The 23092-nt window shown below is 41.3% G+C and overlaps 2 protein-coding genes across 6 annotated transcripts in view; both read right to left on the bottom strand.

Annotated features, from left to right (window-relative positions):
• The window catches only part of LOC121532292 (protein bicaudal D homolog 1-like), a 105844-nt gene extending 95213 nt beyond the window's left edge, over positions 1–10631 (bottom strand). For 4 of the 5 annotated variants that reach the window (XM_041838150.2, XM_041838151.2, XM_041838147.2 and 1 more), the window contains exons 1-2: positions 10490–10631; positions 10090–10362 (exon numbers count right to left, since the gene is read on the bottom strand). In XM_041838150.2, the coding sequence (XP_041694084.1) occupies positions 10090–10362; positions 10490–10543 (327 nt within the window). In that variant the 5' untranslated portion in view covers positions 10544–10631. Of the gene's footprint in view, positions 1–10089 lie in introns of all 5 variants that reach the window. The other variant, XM_041838148.2, reaches the window with a different exon arrangement.
• Positions 10632–14785: 4154 nt separating this feature from the next.
• LOC121531437 (retinal homeobox protein Rx3-like) lies at positions 14786–22519 on the bottom strand. The gene is made up of 5 exons (XM_041836676.2): positions 22043–22519; positions 21533–21808; positions 21199–21347; positions 16036–16155; positions 14786–15471 (listed from the first exon to the last, which is right to left on the bottom strand). Exons 1-5 carry the CDS (start codon positions 22281–22283, stop codon positions 15310–15312), a joined length of 948 nt encoding a protein of 315 aa, XP_041692610.1. The 5' UTR covers positions 22284–22519; the 3' UTR covers positions 14786–15309.
• Between the last annotated feature and the right edge of the window lie 573 nt (positions 22520–23092).

Raw genomic sequence — 23092 nt, 5'->3', positions numbered from 1 at the left:
GGCTCCACGCAAGATCTCACCCCGTGGGGTCAAAATGATCACAAGAACGGTGAGCAAAAATCCCAGAACCACACGGGGGGACCTAGTGAATGACCTGCAGAGAGCTGGGACCAAAGTAACAAAGCCTACCATCAGTAACACACTACGCCGCCAGGGTGTCAAATCCTGCAGTGCCAGACGTGTCCCCCTGCTTAAGCCAGTACATGTCCAGGCCCGTCTGAAGTTTGCTAGAGTGCATTTGGATGATCCAGAAGAGGATTGGGAGAATGTCATATGGTCAGATGAAACCAAAATATAACTTTTTGGTAAAAACTCAACTCGTCGTGTTTGGAGGACAAAGAATGCTGAGTTGCATCCAAAGAACACCATACCTACTGTGAAGCATGGGTGTGGAAACATCATGCTTTGTGGCTGTTTTTCTGCAAAGGGACCAGGACGACTGATCCGTGTAAAGGAAAGAATGAATGGGGCCATGTATCGTGAGATTTTGAGTGAAAACCTCCTTCCATCAGCAAGGGCATGAGAGATGAAACGTGGCTGGGTCTTTCAGCATGACAATGATCCCAAACACACCGCCCGGGCAACGAAGGAGTGGCTTCGTAAGAAGCATTTCAAGGTCCTGGAGTGGCCTAGCCAGTCTCCAGATCTCAACCCAATAGAAAATCTTTGGAGGGAGTTGAAAGTCCGTGTTGCCCAGCGACAGCCCCAAAACATCACTGCTCTAGAGGAGATCTGCATGGAGGAATGGGCCAAAATACCAGCAACAGTGTGTGAAAACCTTGTGAAGACTTACAGAAAACGTTTGACCTGTGTCATTGCCAACAAAGGGTATATAACAAAGTATTGAAAAACTTTTGTTATTGACCAAATACTTATTTTCCACCATAATTTGCAAATAAATTCATAAAAAATCCTACAATGTGATTTTCTGGATTTTTTTTTCTCATTTTGTCTGTCATAGTTGACGTGTACCTATGATGAAAATTACAGGCCTCTCTCATCTTTTTAAGTGGGAGAACATGCACAATTGGTGGCTGACTAAATACTTTTTTCCCCCACTGTATTTGTGCCCATCTCAGTGAACTAATCCATTGTGGAGGCCTAGACTAAAAGCCAATGTATGCTTGGTCTGTAAATGTGGTCATAGGCTCCATATGGAGGGTGTGACATAATTCCGGAGCCTCCAGAGGCATGCAGAAGCCAAATCGAGCTCCGTACTGCATCTCCATCCGCCTCCCAAATTTTGTAACAATGTGGAGGGCTCTGAATAGCTCTGCATTGACATGATTGGTTGGCGTTATACATCCTGTATAAACACAAACTCACTTCCTTGACAACAGCTCTGCACTGCTCTGCAAAGTGCAAGAAGTATGAATACCCTGACTTCTGCTGAGGCCATATCACCGTAAACGCTGCATGGCCAATGAAGACGTCGGATTGAACATGTGCCCAGATGCACAATGCACTTCTCTATCCAGAATGCGCTCTTTCCCAGCAATTTGTGCACATTCATTTAAGTGATAATGCCAGAGAAACTGGTGTTTGGAGGATATATTGTCACGTTTGTTGTTCGTCGAGGGCCGGCAAACAGTGCCAGTATATCCTCCAAACACCGGCTTCGAGGACATTATCACTTTTATACAACAGGTTACCAACATATTCAAATAATGATTTACATATTTTCATTAAAAACGTTATTTTGATGAATTTATTCATACTATTTCATCCTTCCACAATATATAGTCCCGACACAAATCTAGTGTTGCTACTCAAGCCGGCTGGTCGTTCGTTCTATCGGTTCGGTTGCTAGAGATGCGACCCAGTCGTTCAGTCTTTTTGTTCTGTATCTATGGACGCGACCCAGTCGTTCGCTCTAAATGTTCCATTGCCATACTGGCTGGCAACGTTCTTATCCCTTGCTTGCTAGCTAGCCAACTACGGCTAACGTATTGTCACATCAGAAAGTGCAGCCAGAATAAAAGAAAAGTAGATGCATTTGCATTTGTTTAAGCTGTTTTCTATACACATTTATATGGAAACATCCATAACAATGAGCTAATGAAGCGCGATATCGATAACCACTCAGCTTGAAAGGGAAAAATGTCATGCTCTGATCCAGTGGAAACGTCATAAAATAGGCCTACCTGATTACTTCTTATCAGTGCTTGACTTGGACTGAAATAGGTTTCGGTACTCATTTTGGGTGCTGGTACTGTTTATATTTAGGTGCAGGAGCTCCACAATACTTTTGAGATACTATTCTATAAGAGGAACAGGAGCTCAAGCAGTAGAACATTTGGTACTCAGCTCCGGTGAGCTCCTGCCCAAGTCAAGCACTGCTTCTTATCCCTTGCGCAAATAGCCTACAGCTGTGTCGGTCCCGAGCACACTGGAGGGAGAAACTGAAGGCCCAGAATATTTTATAAATTGTTGCAAGTTCGCTAGCGCAAGCTTCAGGCCGGACCCAAGTTAAAAGTTGATACAATGTTTCAAGTTCGTTGCAGACAGGCCATGTGTAGCCAATGTGATTTATAGGATATTTATTTTTAATCGGGATATTTTCTACCTTCAGGCTGCAATGTTTTTATTTGTTGGCTTTATGTAGGCTATTTTTACATAGTAATGGCAATAGAAGTTACTTTTTAGGTTTGTATCATTTTCATTTAGATTTGGATAGAATGTTGATTAACCACATGACAATGACTGAGATATGAAGACGTTATTATAAATTAAACTAAACTGTTTCACAAAAATGTGCATATGAAAACCATAACTGGCACGCAGATCGGTGGAAATTGTAAGATAATTGGCATTCAACATGAGAAAGGTTGCAGACTCCTCATGCAGCCTATTACCGGCAACTTCAGGAGAGTAATGGCAGAATCTGCGAAAGCCAGCAGGAGCGGGAGGAGAATAGTTGGCTCAGGTTAAGTTTTTTTTCTTCTGGTTATCTAGATCTCTGGCACCCTCTTGAGGCATGTGTCTTATTTCATCAAACCATAAGCTTAAAGCACCAGAGAAGCTCAATGCATATAGTTGATTTCATTAAAACACATAGGGTGTGTCTATTTATGGAAAAATACTTTAAAATAACTTTTAAAAATGTAGACCAATCGATTGGTCGAAAGAACAGACAATTTTCGGTTGAATAAGATTTTTTTTTAGTCGGGGACAGCCCTAAAGTGCAGTGCAAACCAGGCTTTAGATTCAGGACAGCAAAATACATCCTGAGAACTAAGACTGTAAGTGGTTGGTACCCATGTACCGTACTGTAAGAGATGACACTGGTTAAATATGATATTGAACCAGGCTGCTTTGCAAAGGGATATCAAACTGCCAATACTGCCCACCTCTCTCGCCAAGTCGACCGTCCTTGCCTCCAGTCTCTCCTCCCAATAGCTCTATAGCTTCTCCATCTCCATAAGGACCTTGAGCTTTGAGCTCTGTCAGCAGCTACCCCTTCCTGTTGCTTTATGCATGTTTGCAGTAATGACAAAATTGATAAACACATAGTCATATATTATTCAAGCTCTAGCAAGTGGAGGCAGACAAAACTCAGTACCTATGGAGTTTATGATATTCTTTACAGTAACAATTAAAATGAACTTCAGAAATGAATAACACAATACTGCTTCTGTCTGGCTCTTTATAGGAGGAAAACAACTAAAGTGTACATCTCACTAACATAAGTGATACAGAGGGGGAATGTCTGGTCTATGGTTACATTTTTACATCTTCTATTCAAGTTCGTTGTTATCTAAAATGATAGTCTATGAATGATAGAACTGTGTTTACTTATTAGCTCACAATGACCTCACAACAGCAACCACACGCCCATGGGTAAACTAACCCACAGATACATTTAGATAGGGCCATCAATCTACCTTGTTACTTAGCTTTTCACCCTAACAGAACGACAGACCCAGCTTGAAATGTCCATCGACCCCAGTAGAGGTGGAGTGGTGTGGGGCCGGAGGCAGGAGAGAAAAAGAGCAGGCCCAGCACTGTTGTGGAAGTGGATCCGGGGACCTATCCAGACACTTCACAGATTCTATATGAAAATGCTTAACGTGACACTTGAATCAATAGGCAAGTGAGCCACCACACAAACAGCAGCTCATAAGGATTCCTTCTCTCTTATAAATACTATTAAGATCTTTACAGTCGCAACATAAAAGTCTGAATGACGACTGACCCCATGCACTCAAACAATGACTAAAAGGCAAACTTTACTGTAATGCATTACATGTTTGCTTTGTGCATGGCAAAATGTGCATTAGAAAGGCACACGTTTAAAACAATGCCTGCAGTTTGTGTGTGTGTGTGTGTGTCCAATGCACAGGGACAGCATAGGAGCCACCCACATTGAAACTTGAAACATTGAGAGGCATAGCGAATGGTATAACGAAACACCTCAGTCTCTGACACAGGCTCAATTATACAAAGACAGCACTTAACACAATTCTTTCCTCCAAGACCGCACAGGGTTTATGCACTTCAGCAAGAGATAAATTACATAGGTCATGCAAAGTAAGATGCAAAGTGGACTACGAACACACACACACACACACACACACACACACACACGGTTTGTGCCAGACATTTCACCGGCAGTATTTTAATTTACCGGACATTTGAGAAATGTACCAGACCCATATGCATTGCGTGCGTAACCTGATTAGGAGGTCCACCCACGGTGTTTAGAATGACAGAAACCACATTTAGATTATAGTAATTCATCTTAACAGAACATGCAATTCGAGGATGCAACGGTGTTCGCCCTTCTTACCGAATTCCGATGCGCATTTGAAGATGTTAGAATAACTGTCCACATTTACTTTTCCTCAGTCAACAAGACGAGTAATGAACAGCAAAATCACTAGTCTATATCAATCTACTATCCCCCATAGTAGAAAAGTTTACCTATTCTATTGGTCAGCTTGTCGTTCTGTGCGAGAAAGAAATAGCCTATTCCAAACTGGGACAGTTGTGGGACGATAGATCCCGAATCCATTCAACTAGTAGGCCTAGGCTACATAAAAAAACAGATGAAACAGATCAGAACGTTTACCTTAAAATGTTGATAAACATTTATTTCTTCACATTTTAAGTGCAGCAATGTGCACAAGGCAGTAGGCTACACACAAATGTTGGTTCCATAATGCAATTAGCTGGAAAACACTGTTGTCAAAAGCACACTGCACATGCGAGCAGTTTCATGAGACAGAGATGAAAATATCCGTTATACATTTTGAAAGAGGGGAGATCTAAAGATGCAACAACTAGCATGCGTTGCTAATATGACTAGGATTGTGCCTTTTGGCTACTGGACAATTAAAGTTTATTTGAAAACTAATAGAACATGAGAGAAATAGGCTACTGGTTTCAATGGCATATGGAAGTCTTTATAAAAGAATTGCCTCCACATTTGGCCTTATTTTGGCTAGGCTACTTTGAACCAAGGTAAACATGCCTCATAATATGTAGTAAAATGTTCAGGTTTCAAACAACTAAGCATATTTTTTCTAAATGCATACTGCCTCCAGCTCATTGCAAAGTGGTCTGTGATGCGCTGAAGCCTGCCTACCATTATATTCACTTGGATGGCAAATGGGAAGTGCGCTTCAATTACCAGTTGAGAAAAAAAAATAGTAGCTCTATTTAATCATGGCTATCAAAACTGTTTTTAACATGTGATTTCATTTAGAATTGTTGCACAATGATTGGGTTTATAAAAACACATTTCACTCCAGCAGCAACAGGAGCTGTAGCAGCAGCTCTTGCTCTGTCTGACAGATTTTCCGCTTAAACTAGGCTCTGTACAGTGGGGAAAAAAAGTATTTAGTCAGCCACCAATTGTGCAAGTTCTCCCACTTAAAAAGATGAGAGAGGCCTGTAATTTTCATCATAGGTACACGTCAACTATGACAGACAAAATGAGGGAAAAAAATCCAGAAAATCACATTGTAGGATTTTTTATGAATTTATTTGCAAATTATGGTGGAAAATAATTATTTGGTCAATAACAAAAGTTTCTCAATACTTTGTTATATACCCTTTGTTGGCAATGACACAGGTCAAACGTTTTCTGTAAGTCTTCACAAGGTTTTCATACACTGTTGCTGGTATTTTGGCCCATTCCTCCATGCAGATCTCCTCTAGAGCAGTGATGTTTTGGGGCTGTCGCTGGGCAACACGGACTTTCAACTCCCTCCAAAGATTTTCTATGGGGTTGAGATCTGGAGACTGGCTAGGCCACTCCAGGACCTTGAAATGCTTCTTACGAAGCCACTCCTTCGTTGCCCGGGCGGTGTGTTTGGGATCATTGTCATGCTGAAAGACCCAGCCACGTTTCATCTTCAATGCCCTTGCTGATGGAAGGAGGTTTTCACTCAAAATCTCACAATACATGGCCCCATTCATTCTTTCCTTTACACGGATCAGTCGTCCTGGTCCCTTTGCAGAAAAACAGCCCCAAACCATGATGTTTCCACCCCCATGCTTCACAGTAGGTATGGTGTTCTTTGGATGCAACTCAGCATTCTTTGTCCTCCAAACACGACGAGTTGAGTTTTTACCAAAAGGTTCTATTTTGGTTTCATCTGACCATATGACATTCTCCCAATCCTCTTCTGGATCATCCAAATGCACTCTAGCAAACTTCAGACGGGCCTGGACATGTACTGGCTTAAGCAGGGGGACACGTCTGCACTGCAGGATTTGAGTCCCTGGCGGCGTAGTGTGTTACTGATGGTAGGCTTTGTAACTTTGGTCCCAGCTCTCTGCAGGTCATTCACTAGGTCCCCCGTGTGGTTCTGGGATTTTTGCTCAATGTTCTTGTGATCATTTTGACCCCACGGGGTGAGATCTTGCGTGAGCCCCAGATCGAGGGAGATTATCAGTGGTCTTGTATGTCTTCCATTTCCTAATAATTGCTCCCACAGTTGATTTCTTCAAACCAAGCTGCTTACCTATTGCAGATTCAGTCTTCCCAGCCTGGTGCAGGTCTACAATTTTGTTTCTGGTGTCCTTTGACAGCTCTTTGGTCTTGGCCATAGTGGAGTTTGGAGTGTGACTGTTTGAGGATGTGGACAGGTGTCTTTTATACTGATAACAAGTTCAAACAGGTGCCATTAATACAGGTAACGAGTGGAGGACAGAGGAGCCTCTTAAAGAAGAAGTTACAGGCATGTGAGAGCCAGAAATCTTGCTTGTTTGTAGGGGACCAAATACTTATTTTCCACCATAATTTGCAAATAAATTCATAAAAAATCCTACAATGTGATTTTCTGGATTTTTTTTTCTCAATTTGTCTGTCATTGTTGACGTGTACCTATGATGAAAATTACAGGCCTCTCACATCTTTTTAAGTGGGAGAACTTGCACAATCGGTGGCTGACTAAATACTTTTTTTCCCCACTGTATCTATATGCTGTGCTATGCTCTGTATCTATATGCTGTGCTATGCTCTGTATCTATATGCAGTGCTATGCTCTGTATCTATATGCCCTGCTATGCTCTGTATCTATATGCTGTGCTATGCTCTGTATCTATATGCTGTGCTATGCTCTGTATATATATATGCTGTGCTATGCTCTGTATCTATATGCTGTGCTATGCTCTGTATCTATATGCAGTGCTATGCTCTGTATCTATATGCTGTGCTATGCTCTGTATCTATATGCTGTGCTATGCTCTGTATCTATATGCAGTGCTATGCTCTGTATCTATATGCTGTGCTATGCTCTGTATCTATATGCTGTGCTATGCTCTGTATCTATATGCTGTGCTATGCTCTGTATCTATATGCTGTGCTATGCTCTGTATCTATATGCTGTGCTATGCTCTGTATCTATATATGCTGTGCTATGCTCTGTATCTATATGCAGTGCTATGCTCTGTATCTACAGTGAGGGAAAAAAGTATTTGATCCCCTGCTGATTTTGTACGTTTGCCCACTGACAAAGAAATGATCAGTCTATAATTTTAATGGTAGGTTTATTTGAACAGTGAGAGACAGAATAACAACAAAAAAATCCAGAAAAATGCATGTCAAAAATGTTATAAATTGATTTGCATTTTAATGAGGGAAATAAGTATTTGACCCCTCTGCAAAACATGACTTAGTACGTGGTGGCAAAACCCTTGTTGGCAATCACAGAGGTCAGACGTTTCTTGTAGTTGGCCACCAGGTTTGCACACATCTCAGGAGGGATTTTGTCCCACTCCTCTTTGCAGATCTTCTCCAAGTCATTAAGGTTTCGAGGCTGACGTTTGGCAACTCGAACCTTCAGCTCCCTCCACAGATTTTCTATGGGATTAAGGTCTGGAGACTGGCTAGGCCACTCCAGGACCTTAATGTGCTTCTTCTTGAGCCACTCCTTTGTTGTCTTGGCCATGTGTTTTGGGTCATTGTCATACTGGAATACCCATCCACAACCCATTTTCAATGCCCTGGCTGAGGGAAGGAGGTTCTCACCCAAGATTTCATCGTCCCTTTGATGCAGTGAAATTGTCCTGTCCCCTTAGCAGAAACCCCCCCCCAAAGCATAATGTTTCCACCTCCATGGTTGACGGTGGGGATGGTGTTCTTGGGGTCATAGGTAGCATTCCTCCTCCTCCAAACACGGCGAGTTGAGTTGATGCCAAAGATCTCCATTTTGGTCTCATCTGACCACAACACTTTTACCCAGGTCTCTTCTGAATCATTCAGATGTTCATTGGCAAACTTCAGACGGGCATGTATATGTGTTTTCTTGAGCAGGGGGACCTTGCGGGCGCTGCAGGATTTCAGTCGTTCACGGCGTAGTGTGTTACCAATTGTTTTCTTGGTGACTATGGTCCCAGCTGCCTTGAGATCATTGACAAGATCCTCCTGTGTAGTTCTGGGCTGATTCCTCACCGTTCTCATGATCATTGCAACTCCACGAGGTGAGATCTTGCATGGAGCCCCAGGCCGAGGGAGATTGACAGTTATTTTGTGTTTCTTCCATTTGCGAATAATCGCACCAACTGTTGTCACCTTCTCACCAAGCTGCTTGCCGATGGTCTTGTAGCCCATTCCAGCCTTGTGTAGGTCTACAATCTTGTCCCTGACATCCTTGGAGAGCTCTTTGGTCTTGGCCATGGTGGAGAGTTTGGAATCTGATTGATTGCTTCTGTGGACAGGTGTCTTTTATACAGGTAACAAACTGAGATTAGGAGCACTCCCTTTAAGAGTGTGCTCCTAATCTCAGCTCGTTACCTGTATAAAAGTCACCTGGGAGCCAGAAATCTTTCTGATTGAGAGGGGGTCAAATACTTATTTCCCTCATTAAAATGCAAATCAATTTATAACATTTTTGACATGCGTTTTTCTGGATTTTTTTGTTGTTATTCTATCTCTCACTGTTCAAATAAACCTACCATTAAAATTATAGACTGATCATTTCTTTGTCAGTGGGCAAACACACAAAATCAGCAGGGGATCAAATACTTTTTTCCCTCACTGTATATGCTGTGCTATGCTCTGCATCCGCATGCTGTGTGCATGTGACAAATAAGAATCATAAGAACTAACGAAAATACACAAGCACCAATTTAATTCCACTAAATTATGCAAATTAACCTATAGATTGATAACCATGACCGGTCAAATGTATTTACATCGATTGGTATTTTCATCAATGAATAGGCTAAAAATGATTATTTAGCAATGGGATTTTTTTCTTCTCCCAGACATTGATTGGCTGGTGACAATTTTATTTATTGGTTTTCTTTTTTGTTGTTGTTGCCAAAAGCCAGATATTACCAGCTAACGGAAACCCTGACACACACACACACACACACACACACACACACACACACACACACACACACACCTTTTCCATACAAATAATGTCTCAGAATTTTCCAACATATGGCAATAAGCTCACCCAAATTTAAATAAACATGCTATAGTTTATATACAATGAATGTGTCTTGCCATTTCATGTAGCCTAGTAATATGATCTAATAATAGGTTTGGTCCTGATTGACCCATACAGCATTGAATTCTCTTGAATAAGGAAAGAAAGGCTGTATCCTACTGTAACATACTGTATAACCTACCTCTTGTAATTGTTCCAACTCTTGCTTCAGCGTCTCCTGTTCCGATTCCAGATCGGCATACTGGTGCTTCAGAGTCTGGTTCTCTTCCAACACAACAAGACCGCATTCTGCCGCCCTAATCTTCTCTCTGTTCGCTTCCGCAAGTTCCTGGGTGAGCCGCTCCACCTCCGCACGGTACTGATCCACAGTCTCCCCGTATCCTCTACCGGCAGCCATCGCCCTTCTCTCCCAGTCTCCTTGCGTTGGATACACAGAGGCTGAAGCTGGAGGATGCTGAAACAAACGCAGCGGAACCCACCCCCCTGTTAAATGTGCGGAAGCCAGGTGGAATAGGCTATTGCGGAAGAGCACCAAAATAAATGCTGTTTCTATCAGTGAAATATGATGATTATTAGCCTACTTCAATTGAGGGGTCGTAGCATAATGATACATTCCAGTAGAGTGACCTCTTCATCAATTCTTTATGATAATTTTTGCTTATTCACGGAGTGCCGGACGCCATCTCTCGATTATTATGAAGCAAAGTGGTCCACGAAGTTGCATCCATCCGCTCTCCCGTGACGTCAGTAGGACTACACGTCGACACATCTTGCCTGTCAACGCTGAGAAAATAAAAAGATATTGGCTGGGTAATTTTGAATAGGCCTACCTGTAACCTGTGAAGATCAGAATTTTGACAAATATTATTTTTAGAGTTACCTAAAATATTATTTTCTTAAGAGATATTGGATTCAATCACTGTCAATATTCGTGTTTTATGCTGTACAAATGACCAAACCATATAGGCTCATTTCTATGGTGTTAAGGTGTATTATATCCAGACAAGAATTGAAATGTAAAATGAGTTTAATTAGGCTACAAAAAAAATAAAAAAAATAGAAGCAGAGTCATTTAAACTGGGTTAACGTTGGTTACATTAACATTGTCATCTACTGGATGATACAGGAACATCCCACGGCCAGTAAGGATAAAAACATACAGTTATTAGTAAGGACAGTGCTTGCTATCAACAAAAATGTATATACATGGTTGTTCACTTCTGTATTCCAAACGAGCGACAAAGGCAACAGGTCGCAACATATGGTCATTCATGAATTATGTCTGTGATGAGGTACACTATATATACAAAAGTATGTGGACACCCCTTCAAATTAGTGGATTCAGCTATTTCAGCAACACCCGTTGCTGACAGGTGTATAAATCGAGCACACAGCCATGCAATCTCCATAGACAAACATTGGCAGTAGAATGGCCTCACTGAAGAGCTCAGTGACTTTCAACATGGCACCGTCATAGGATGCCACCTTTCCAACAAATCAGTTAGTCAAATTTCTGCCCTGTTAGAGCTGCCCCGTTCAACTGTAAGTGCTGTTATTGTGAAGTGGAAACGTCTAGGAGCAACAACAGCTCAGTGGTAGGCCACACAAGCTCACAGAATGGGACCTCCGCAAACCCAACACCTCTCATCACCCCGGGAACACCATCCCCACAGTGAAGCATGGTGGTGGCAGCATCATGCTGTGGGGATGTTTTTCATCGGCAGGGACTGGGAAACTGGCCAGCATTGAAGGAATGATGGATGGCGCTAAATACAGGGAAATCCTTGAGGGAAACCTGTTTCAGTCTTCCAGAGATTTGAGACTGGGACGGAGGTTCACCTTCCAGCAGGACAATGACCCTAAGCATACTGCTAAAACAACACTCGAGTGGTTTAAGGGGAAACATTTAAATGTCTTGGAATGGCCTAGTCAAAGCCCAGACCTCAATCCAATTGAGAATCTGTGGTATGACTTAAAGATTGCTGTATACCAGCGGAACCCATCCAACTTGAAGGAGCTGGAGCAGTTTTGCCTTGAAGAATGGCCAAAAATCCCAGTGGCTAGATGTGCCAAGCTTATAGAGACATACCCCAAGAGACTTGCAGCTGTAATTGCTGCAAAAGGTGGCTCTACAAAGTATTGATTGTTTCACAAGAAAAAATATTTTTCATCTTCAAAGTGGTAGGCATGTTGTGTAAATCAAATTATACAAACCCCCCAAAAAATCCATTTTATTTCCAGGTTGTAAGGCAACAAAATAGGAACAATGCCAAGGGGGGGGGGGGGTATAATTTCGCAAGCCACTGTAGCCAAACAAGTCAAGTCAAGTTTATTGTCATATACACAGGATACACATGGTGTACACAGTACAATGAAATGCGTACTTGCAGGTTCACCTCTCAAAAATGTGACAATAATACAATAGAAGTAATTCATTTGAAAAATAGTACAAAATAACAGCTCAGTGGAATAAAAATAGAATAAATGAAGTCCAATAAATATGCAAATGTGTCCAGAAAATGCGAGTGTTTTTTAATTGGTTACTCATTCCACTTTCCACATGCACCTTTACTTAACTAATTGGTGTATCAGCATTGTTCATATACAGTGGGGAGAACAAGTATTTGATACACTGCCGATTTTGCAGGTTTTCCTACTTACAAAGCATGTAGAGGTCTGTAATTCTTATCATAGGTACACTTCAACTGTGAGAGACCGAATCTAAAACAAAAATCCAGAAAATCACATTGTATGATTTTTAAGTAATTAATTTGCATTTTATTGCATGACATAAGTATTTGATCGCCTACCAACCAGTAAGAATTCCGGCTCTCACAGACCTGTTAGTTTTTCTTTAAGAAGCCCTCCTGTTCTCCACTCATTACCTGTATTAACTGCACCTGTTTGAACTCGTTACCTGTATAAAAGACACCTGTCCACACACTCAATCAAACAGACTCCAACCTCTCCACAATGGCCAAGACCAGAGAGCTGTGTAAGGACATCAGGGATAAAATTGTAGACCTGCACAAGGCTGGGATGGGCTACAAGACAATAGGCAAGCAGCTTGGTGAGAAGGCAACAACTGTTGGCGCAATTATTAGAAAATGGAAGAAGTTCAAGATGACGGTCAATCACACTTGGTCTGGGGCTCCATGCAAGATCTCACCTCATGGGGCATCAATGATCATGAGGAAGGTGAGGGATCAGCCCAGAACTACACGGCAGGACCTGGTCAATGACCTGAAGAGAGCTGGGACCACAGTCTCAAAGAAAACCATTAGTAACACACTACACCGTCATGGATTAAAATCCTGCAGCGCACGCAAGGTCCCCCTGCTCAAGCCAGCGCATGTCCAGGCCCGTCTGAAGTTTGCCAATGACCATCTGGATGATCCAGAGGAGGAATGGGAGAAGGTTATGTGGTCTGATGAGACAAAAATAGAGCTTTTTGGTCTAAATTCCACTCGCCGTGTTTGGAGGAAGAAGAAGGATGAGTACAACCCCAAGAACACCATCCCAACCGTGAAGCATGGAGGTGGAAACATCATTCTTTGGGGATGCTTTTCTGCAAAGGGGACAGGACGACTGCACCGTATTGAGGGGAGGATGGATGGGGCCATGTATCGCAAGATCTTGGCCAACAACCTCCTTCCCTCAGTAAGAGCATTGAAGATGGGACGTGGCTGGGTCTTCCAGCATGACAACGACCCGAAACACACAGCCAGGGCAACTTAGGAGTGGCTCCGTAAGAAGCATCTCAAGGTCCTGGAGTGGCCTAGCCAGTCTCCAGACCTGAACCCAATAGAAAATCTTTGGAGGGAGCTGAAAGTCCGTATTGCCCAGCGACAGCCCCGAAACCTGAAGGATCTGGAGAAGGTCTGTATGGAGGAGTGGGCCAAAATCCCTGCTGCAGTGTGTGCAAACCTGGTCAAGACCTACAGGAAACGTATGATCTCTGTAATTGCAAACAAAGGTTTCTGTACCAAATATTAAGTTCTGCTTTTCTGATGTATCAAATACTTATGTCATGCAATAAAATGCAAATGAATTACTTAAAAATCATACAATGTGATTTTCTGGATTTTCCGTCTCTCACAGTTGAAGTGTACCTATGATAAAAATTACAGACCTCTACATGCTTTGTAAGTAGGAAAACCTGCAAAATCGGCAGTGTATCAAATACTTGTTCTCCCCACTCTATATAAGTGATAAATATTTTTTTTTAAATCTTCATGTATTGTATGGTCAGTAAGCAGACAAGTTTACTCCAAACTGAGTTATACAGTTAACTCATTCCGTATGTGGCCTTTCAGAAACCAAAACAGTCCAACATTCTGAGCCATTGGAACCATAATAGTACCAGATATGTACTGTATCTTGTCTAGTACAAGACGTACTGTATTTTTTATTTGATTTATTTGACCATTAAAAAAACATCAAATACAACCCCATATGTGGACACACTGCACTTACAATCATCCAGGATGACACAGAAAAAGTTTTAAAAGGTTGTATCCTGTCTACATTTTGTCAGTAGGGGTCAAATATAGCTGAAATTCTTGAAAATGTACTTCTCTGAATTCACCATCTGACCCATCAATAACCCCAGCTCAAATTAAGATAAGGAGACAATATAACAATAAACCCATAGAAACGATAAGGAAGGGAAGGGTTGCTAGGGTACACAATAGTAGATCTTTGTAGACTATAAACACATAGCTAAACCATCTGTCCTGCAGATAATTATGCCATTAAACCGTTGTACTCAGAAATACACTCCTCACATAATATCCGTATTGAGAGTTATCACCAAAACACAAGTAGGTTGAATAAGCAGCTTCAGAGGCATTCTGTTGTAAATAAAGGGCTATTATTACCAGCTTTATTAATGGAAATGTACACTTTCACATGTATTTATACCTGTACATAAGAAGTCCTACAATAGGGATTATCTTTCAGAGCCTATTTTAGTGTACAGGGACTATTCTTAACATCAATGTTACACAAGATTTTCAGAACCACAGCCACATAAGAAATACAGCCACAACACAAATGTAATCATTAGGAATTAGATGTATTACAGTATTTATTTATGTATGTGTATTCATGTATTTACAATATCATTATACAATTCCAATCAACATATCTGGATAAGTGGAAGTGAGTTGATAAAAAACATAAACATTTCATTCACTTTACTCAGCCATATTGCTTTATCTGTGCGAGATAATACTCAATTATCAATTCATTCATCAGTTTCAACAGCAGCACCATGATTCCATCATCACGGACACAGATGACAACATACAGATGCATCCTATTTACAAAGCTTTGAAGATGAATTGCTTTAGTGTTCATTGTGTCAACTGAAAGTGACTATTGGGATGGGGAATGAATGTCAGATCCAGGGGGAGCATAGAGCTTGGTGATGCAGGTGTGGCAACATAGGTAGAAAAGGCTGGAATGGAAATCCCCCTGGGTGAAGCTTTTGTAGTAGTTGGTACGGCCCGTACCGTAGTGAGTAAGCATTCAACGGAAACAGAGAGATAGCCTCTTCACCCTGATTTGTCATGGAAACAAATGACAGGATCATTTTATTGAGGATTTTGTCAACTGTCTCAAGCATGACTCACATCTTATACAGTCACATATACTGTCAGTGGAGGCTGCTGAGGGGAGGACGTCTCATAATAATGTCTGGAATGGAGTGTAATGTCTGGAATGGAGTGTAATGGCTGGAATGGAGTGAATGGAATGGTATAAAACACATGCATGTGTTTGATACCATTCCATTTACTCCATTCCGGACATTATTATGAGTCGTCCTCCCCTCAGCAGCATCCACTGTATACTGTCTATCTGTATCCTTATCTGACACATCTGTATCTGTGGAGGCTGTGCGGGGGTACAAGTTAGTCGAGATAATTTGTACATGTAGGTAGGGGTAAAGTGACTATGCATAGATAATAAACAGTGAGTTGCAGCAGTGAAAACAAAGGGGGGGGGGGGGTCAATGCAAATAGTCCGGGTGGCCATTTGAATATTGTATTTAATAGTTTGTTTCAATGCCTAAGCAATGTAATTATACACTTGCTGGTTTTGATTAAAACTATATTACACCCACCTTACTATAAAGTAGCCCAGGTTTGGATGTACATATAGGGGACTGGTCTCTGGCCATCATTTTCACGTCCCTTAGCGTCTCAGTCTTCCTCCATTTGGCTCTGCGGTTCTGGAACCAAATCTGAAGACAACAGTGAATGAGTTAGCATGATAGCAAATGTTTGTTTGTGCCCTCCGACAGATAACTTGGTGTTTAACTTACAGTTGAAGTCGGAAGTTTACATACACCTTAGCCAAATACATTTAAACTCAGGTTTTCACAATTCCTGACATTTAATCCTAGTAAAAATTCGCTGTTTTAGGTCAGTTAGGATCACCACTTTATTTTAAGAATGTGAAATGTCAGAATAATAGTAGAAAGAATGATTTATTTCAGCTTTTATTTATTTCATCACATTCCCAGTGGGTCAGAAGTTTACATACACCCAATTAGTATTTGGTAGCATTGCTTTTAAATTGTTTAACTTGGGTCAAATGTTTCGGGTAGCCTTCCACAAGCTTCCCACAAAAAGTTGGGTGAATTTTGGCCCATTCCTCCTGATAGAGCTGGTGTAACTGAGTCAGGTTTGTAGGCCTCCTTGCTCGCACACACTTTTTCAGTTCTGCCCACACATTTCTATAGGATTGAGGTCAGGGCTTTGTGATGGCCACTCCAATACCTTGACTTTGTTGTCCTTAAGCCATTTTGCCACAACTTTGGAAGTATGCTTGGGTTCATTGTCCATTTTGAAGACCCATTTGCGACCAAGCTTTAACTTGCTGACTGATGTCTTGAGATGTTAATTCAATATATCCACATCATTTTCCTTCCTCATGATGCCATCTATTTTGTGAAGTGCACCAGTCCCTCCTGCAGCAAAGCACCCCCACAGCATGATGCTGCCACCCCCGTGCTTCACGGTTGGGATGGTGTTCTTCGGTTTGCAAGCCCCCCCCTTTTTCCTCCAAACACAACGATGGTCATTATGGCCAAACAGTTCTATTTTTGTTTCATCAGACCAGAGGACATTTCTCCAAAAAGTACGATCTTTGTCCCCATGTGCAGTTGTAAACCGTAGTCTGTCTTTTTTATGGCGGTTTTGGAGCCGTGGCTTCTTCTTTGCTGAGCGGCCTTTCAGATTATGTCGATATAGGACTCGTTTTACTGCGGATATAGATACTTTTGTACCTGTTTCCTCCAGCATCTTCACAAGGTTCTTTGCTGTTGTTCTGGGATTGATTTGCACTTTTCGCACCAAAGTACGTTCATCAGTAGTACACAGAACACGTCTCCTTCCTGAGCGGTATGACGGCTGCGTGGTCCCATGGTGTTTATATAGTTTAAGTCGGAAGTTTACATACACTTAGGTTGGAGTCATTATAACTCGTTTTTCAACCACTCCACACATTTCTTGTTAACAAACTATAGTTTTGGCAAGTCGGTTAGGACATCTACTTTGTACATGACACAAGTAATTTTTCCAACAATTGTTTAGTTTACAGACAGATTATTTCACTTATAATTCACTGTATCACAATTCCAGTGGGTCAGAAGTTTACATACACTAAGTTGACTGTGCCTTTAAACAGCTTGGAAAATTCCAGAAAATGATGTAATGGCTTTAGAAGCTTCTGATAGGCTAATTGACATCATTTGAGTCAATTGGAGGTGTACCTGTGGATGTATTTCAAGGCCTACCTTCGAACTCAGTTCCTCTTTGATTGACATCATGGGAAAATCAAAAGAAATCAGCCAAGACCTCAGAAAAAAAATTTGTAGACCTCCACAAGTCTGGTTCATCCTTTAAAAAATTACTTGTGTCATGCACAAAGTAGATGTCATAACAGACTTGTCAAAACTATAGTTTGTTAAAAAGAAATTTGTGGTGGTTGAAAAACGATTTTTAATGACTCCAACCTAAGTGTATGTAAACTTCCGACTTCAACTGTATGCAAGCAGATGATAAGGACTGTTTCTGTTTTCTCCAGATGGCAAACATGGATAACAGTGATAACTCAAGACAACTCTTCATAACAGTGTCAGTATTTTATTCTCACTGATTATTGCTGTAATATTTTAAGATTTTTTGTAAAATTCAATTGGAAATCTTTGTTGAACCCATATACAACGTTTAATTAATTTTACTTGTAATCAATGTACTCATATAAGAAGCTTAAACTGTAGATATATTTCACCATGTCTCAGGTGTTTCATGTTAGCATTTGAAAAAGAAAAGGAAAGCCGCACACTAGTAACTCAGATGCAATAACCAACTTTCAACAGACAAGCTGTCTTCATCAGGGTATAATGACAAACACTGCGGGTCACTAGTTTATATAGTGTCAAAGGACACACGCAGGTGTCTGTAATCATGGCCGGGTGTGGCTTAATAGCATTGGTTAATTCACAGTTAAACAGAACATACAAAAAACCTGGATAGCATACGATCATAGATACAGCTTGGCTACATAGGCCCACAAACATTTACAATGAATAGCAAAATCACAAGAATGGCTTCAAATCAAAGTTGAGACCAAAGGGAGCAAGGGTCTTTACATTAAAGATCCAGGCAGCCTCTCGTTTTAACAATAAGTTGTCGAGGTGCCGATATAACGTAGAGACGAAATCGAGTGGTTCGCTTCCAAAAAGTGGGCAGCGACTGGGTATGTCAAGTTTTTGCACCTAATGGTGCTATGATGTTCCGAGATTCATTCTTTTAATTCGCGCTTTGTTTTACCCACATGTTTACCACAAGGACAAGTTATAAGATAAATAACTGCCTTAGTGGAGCACGTAATAACCCCTTTGATTGGGATCTGTTTCCCTGTTTGGGGGTGTTTAAAGGATCTGTCCTAAACTATCCATGAGTACAACCGACCCACACTTATCAGCAGGGCGGGTAAGAACTGACGTATCGGATTGTAAATCAAGCAAAGCTTGTTTTTCATCCTTGGGTAAATTTTGAAAAGATACGTACTCCTGTTTGTTCTTAAGGAGATTACCAACATCTTTTTCAACATGTCTCAATAGAGTGATTGCGATTGGCTGGAGGTACAAAGTAACTCTTACTTCTGAAAGGAGTCGGAGTATGTGCAGGTGAGCCACCTACATGTTCAGTTGAAATATCACGATTAGGGGAGCTAAAGTATTCCCTTAAACGGATGTTTCAACAACAACAAAAAAACACCAAAAAAGAACACGATTTTTTGGCTATTCAACACCCTAAAATTGCCACTTTCTATACTTTGCCGAAATTACACAAGAATGTTACAAAACCTCCAGGGCGCCCTATTGTAGCGGGCATTGATGCAGTAACAGCCCCTTTATCGACCTTTGTTGACTTTTTTATTAGACCTCTCGCAGAAAAGCTCCCCTCCTTTGTAAAGGACACCAGCAGTATGATCTCTATTGAATCTCTTGATCCTCTCCCTGATAATACCTTGTTAGTTACTTTTGATGTTGAGTCGTTATATACGAATATTCCACACGGGGGCGGTATTGAAGCAATGGAACATTTTCTTCTGCAACGTCACCCAAATGAACTACCTTCCAGTGCATGCATTATAACACTGGCTGAAATAGTACTCACACACAACTACTTCATATTTCTAAATGATTTCTTTATTCAGACGAAGGGTACTGCTATGGGATCCCCTATGGCTCCTAACTATGCTAATTTGTATGTGGGTTACATTGAGAAACAGTCAATTTGCCTAACATTTATTGCCTAACATTATTATTTGGAAATTGTACATCGATTATATTTTTGTTCTATGGAGGGGTGACTTAAAACAGCTCCAGGCATTCTATGTTTTTCTTAACTCTTGTTCTGAGCACCTGAGATTTACTATGCAATCTGACACACGTCAAATCAGTTTCCTTGATCTTCTGATTTTGTTTGAGGATAATGTTCTATACACTGATCTTTAAAGGAAACCTACTGAACGTAACAGTTTGTTGAGGGCTGATAGTTGTCACCCGCTTCCCTTGAAAAACAGTTTGCCCTACAGCCAATTCTGTCGAATCAAAATAATTTGTAAAAAAAACTATCAGATTTCGATCGATATATGGCTGAGACGCAAAGAACATTCAAGGAGAGGGGTACAAACATTGTCAGATTAATACTGCCATTTCAGGGCCAGTCTCGCAAAAAGAAGCATTCTTGCGTTCTAACGACACGCTATTCAAAGTGCTCTGAACAAATTAAGGGAATCGTTCACAAACATTGGCACATTCTAAGATCCGATGACAGTATTGGTAATGTGTTTTCGGACCCTCCCTTGGTTGTATTCTCGCGGGGCAGAAACCTCAGATCAATTGGTAAACTCGGATTTACCACCCCTAAATATCCCTGCACAACGTCTATTTGCGCCTCTACGGGATGGAAACTACAAGTGTAACGGCTGCGCTCAATGCAATGGCACTTACAAATGTAGATCCTTTAAACACCCCCAAACAGGGAAACAGATCCCAATCAAAGGGGTTGTTACGTGCTCCACTTGTCCTTGTGGTAAACATTATGTGGGTAAAACAAAGCGCGAATTAAAAGTACGAATCTCGGAACATCATAGCACCATTAGGTGCAAAAACTCGACATACCCAGTCGCTGCCCACTTTTTGGAAGCGAACCACTCGATTTCGTCCCTACGTTATATCGGCATCGAACATGTCACCCTCCCTAGGAGAGGGGGTGACCTCGACAACTTATTGTTAAAACGAGAGGCTGCCTGGATCTTTAATTTAAAGACCCTTGCTCCCTTCGGTCTCAACTTATACTTTGATTTGAAGCCATTCTTGTGATTTTGCTATTCATTGTAAATGTTTGTGGGCCTATGTAGCCAAGTTGTATCTATGATCATATGCTATCCATGTTTTTTGTATGTTCTGTTTATCTGTGAATTAACCAATGCTGTTAGGCTACACCCGGCCATGATTACAGACACCTGCGTGTGTCCTTTGACACTATATAAACTAGTGACCGGTAGTGTTTGTCATTATACCCTGATGAAGACAGCTTGTCTGTCGAAACGTTGGTTATTAGGTTATTAAATTATTACATTTGAGCTCCCAGAGTGTGCTGCTTTCCTTTTCTTTTTCAAGTGTTTTACTTCTTTAGCCAGCACCTCGCCTAAATAGGTGTGCGTTTCTTTCACCTCTATATTTATCTGTTTCATGCTAGCATACCTGTACTCTTCCCTCAGTGAGCTGCAGATGAGAGGCCAGCGTGTCCCGGATGTGGACATCAGGATAGTGGGTCTCCAGGAACACCTTCTCCAGCTTCTCCACCTGACCTGTAGTGAAGCTGGTTCGGGTCTTCCTTCTCCTCCTCTGCACTGTGCACACCAAACACAAGCAAAAGAGTCTGTATCATCATCATAATTATCATCATCATCCGTCGTCATTCCTCATTATCATCATCATAATCAAAAACCCTTTTTTGTAATGTCGTTCATCCTCAGATATAATTCCACTGCTTGATTCCAGCAATATTGACTGTAAGACCTGTGTTAAATCTCACCATGACGAGCCTGGCAGCTGTTCCTCTCCCACTGGGTTCTGCCTTGGTCCTGGCCCTCCTCTCTCCCTGCTCTGCCCTGAACAATACTATCCTTACAGGAGCCATTACTGTGGCTGCTGGAGTCCCCACTGTGGTCTGGGGAGATGCGGTCAATGTTGCACTCTCCAGGGTGTAGTCTTGTGACCTCTGTGTTGTGGTGAAATGAAGTATGGTCACCTCTCCAGTCAGTGACGATGTGCACATGCTGTGGCCGCACCCTGTGTTGAAACGTTCCTTCTGTGGACAGAAAGAAAGCAGAATATTGCTTGATTATATTTGTCCTAAAAATAACTCCAAGAACTATTAGCTCAACTCAGATAATGTTACCGTAAAATATGATACACAGAATACAATTTCCCAGACTTGAGACAGCATGAGCCATTTGACATCTAACACCTTCTAATGTATACTCCCCCAAAGCCTGCCCATAATGGTAACATAACAAGTCAAGGTCAATTGAACACACAGTACCTGTATGTACATGTTGGTATGGGCATTCTTCATTCTGTCTGTTAACAGACCATCCACCTAGCCCCTTTCGCCTCTCTTCTCCCACTCTGAATGGCTTCTTCAGGATCTCCTCGATAGAGTGGGACAGTTTTTTAGGAGGACTCGCAGTAATGTCCACTCCTCTATCCAAATTGAGCTGTCCATTAGAATTCTTTCTCCACTGTTTCTTTGGTCCATACACAGTCACTTGAATAGTAGTCATGCTCCCCCTTTTAAAAATCCTTTGTACTTGTAGGCTCCTGTTGTCTTCTGTTGTGTGTTCTTGGTCTATTCCTATGCCTTCAAAGCAACTCTCTCTTTCTCTCCCTCTGTCGTTCTTTACTTCTTTCTGTCAGGTAAAGGGAGTAAGCTAGTTGTCCTCCTCCTTTCTTCCTCGTCAAGCAGATTGTGTTTAGCCAGCATCATATGATCATTAAGAGGAGGGGTAAAGTTTACTGTTTAACTATGCCTTTCCTGGTAATCCACCAACACTAATCAGTGTTGCACTGAGCTGAGATATCCCAGCTACAATTTACCTTGTGGCACCTTTTCTATTTCACTACAGTATGTTTTTACTACCAGTGCAGTATGAACAGTGCTGAACTGACGTACCAAGAGCTTGATATCTTTATCTAAAATAGCAATACTATCTATATCTGAAGGGATATTTTATTATTTATTGTTGTATAATTATAATCAATTTAATCAATGTAATGTTTTGAAACTTGAGTTAAAAATATATTGTGTTGTCGTATCATGTTGTAGGTGTTGCTGCTCTTCCTACTGGTTTACTGGCCACATATCTTTATCTTTACTACTCTGGCCTCCACATGAACTCTCATACACCACGGCTGCATTTACACAGGCAGCCCAATTCTGATCTTTTTTTCACTCATTCGTATTTTTAAAAGATCAGAATTAGATTTTTGACAAATCAGAAATGCTCTGAAAAAGATTGAATGTGAAAAGATCTAATTTGATTGGTCAAAATACCAATTTAGGGTAAAAAATATCAGAATTGGGCTGCCTGTG

The sequence above is a fragment of the Coregonus clupeaformis genome, chromosome 19, assembly GCF_020615455.1.
Source record: "Coregonus clupeaformis isolate EN_2021a chromosome 19, ASM2061545v1, whole genome shotgun sequence".
NCBI lineage: Eukaryota > Metazoa > Chordata > Actinopteri > Salmoniformes > Salmonidae > Coregonus > Coregonus clupeaformis.
Note: the sequence above shows the minus strand (reverse complement) of the source record. Positions and strands in the feature narration are given on the sequence as shown.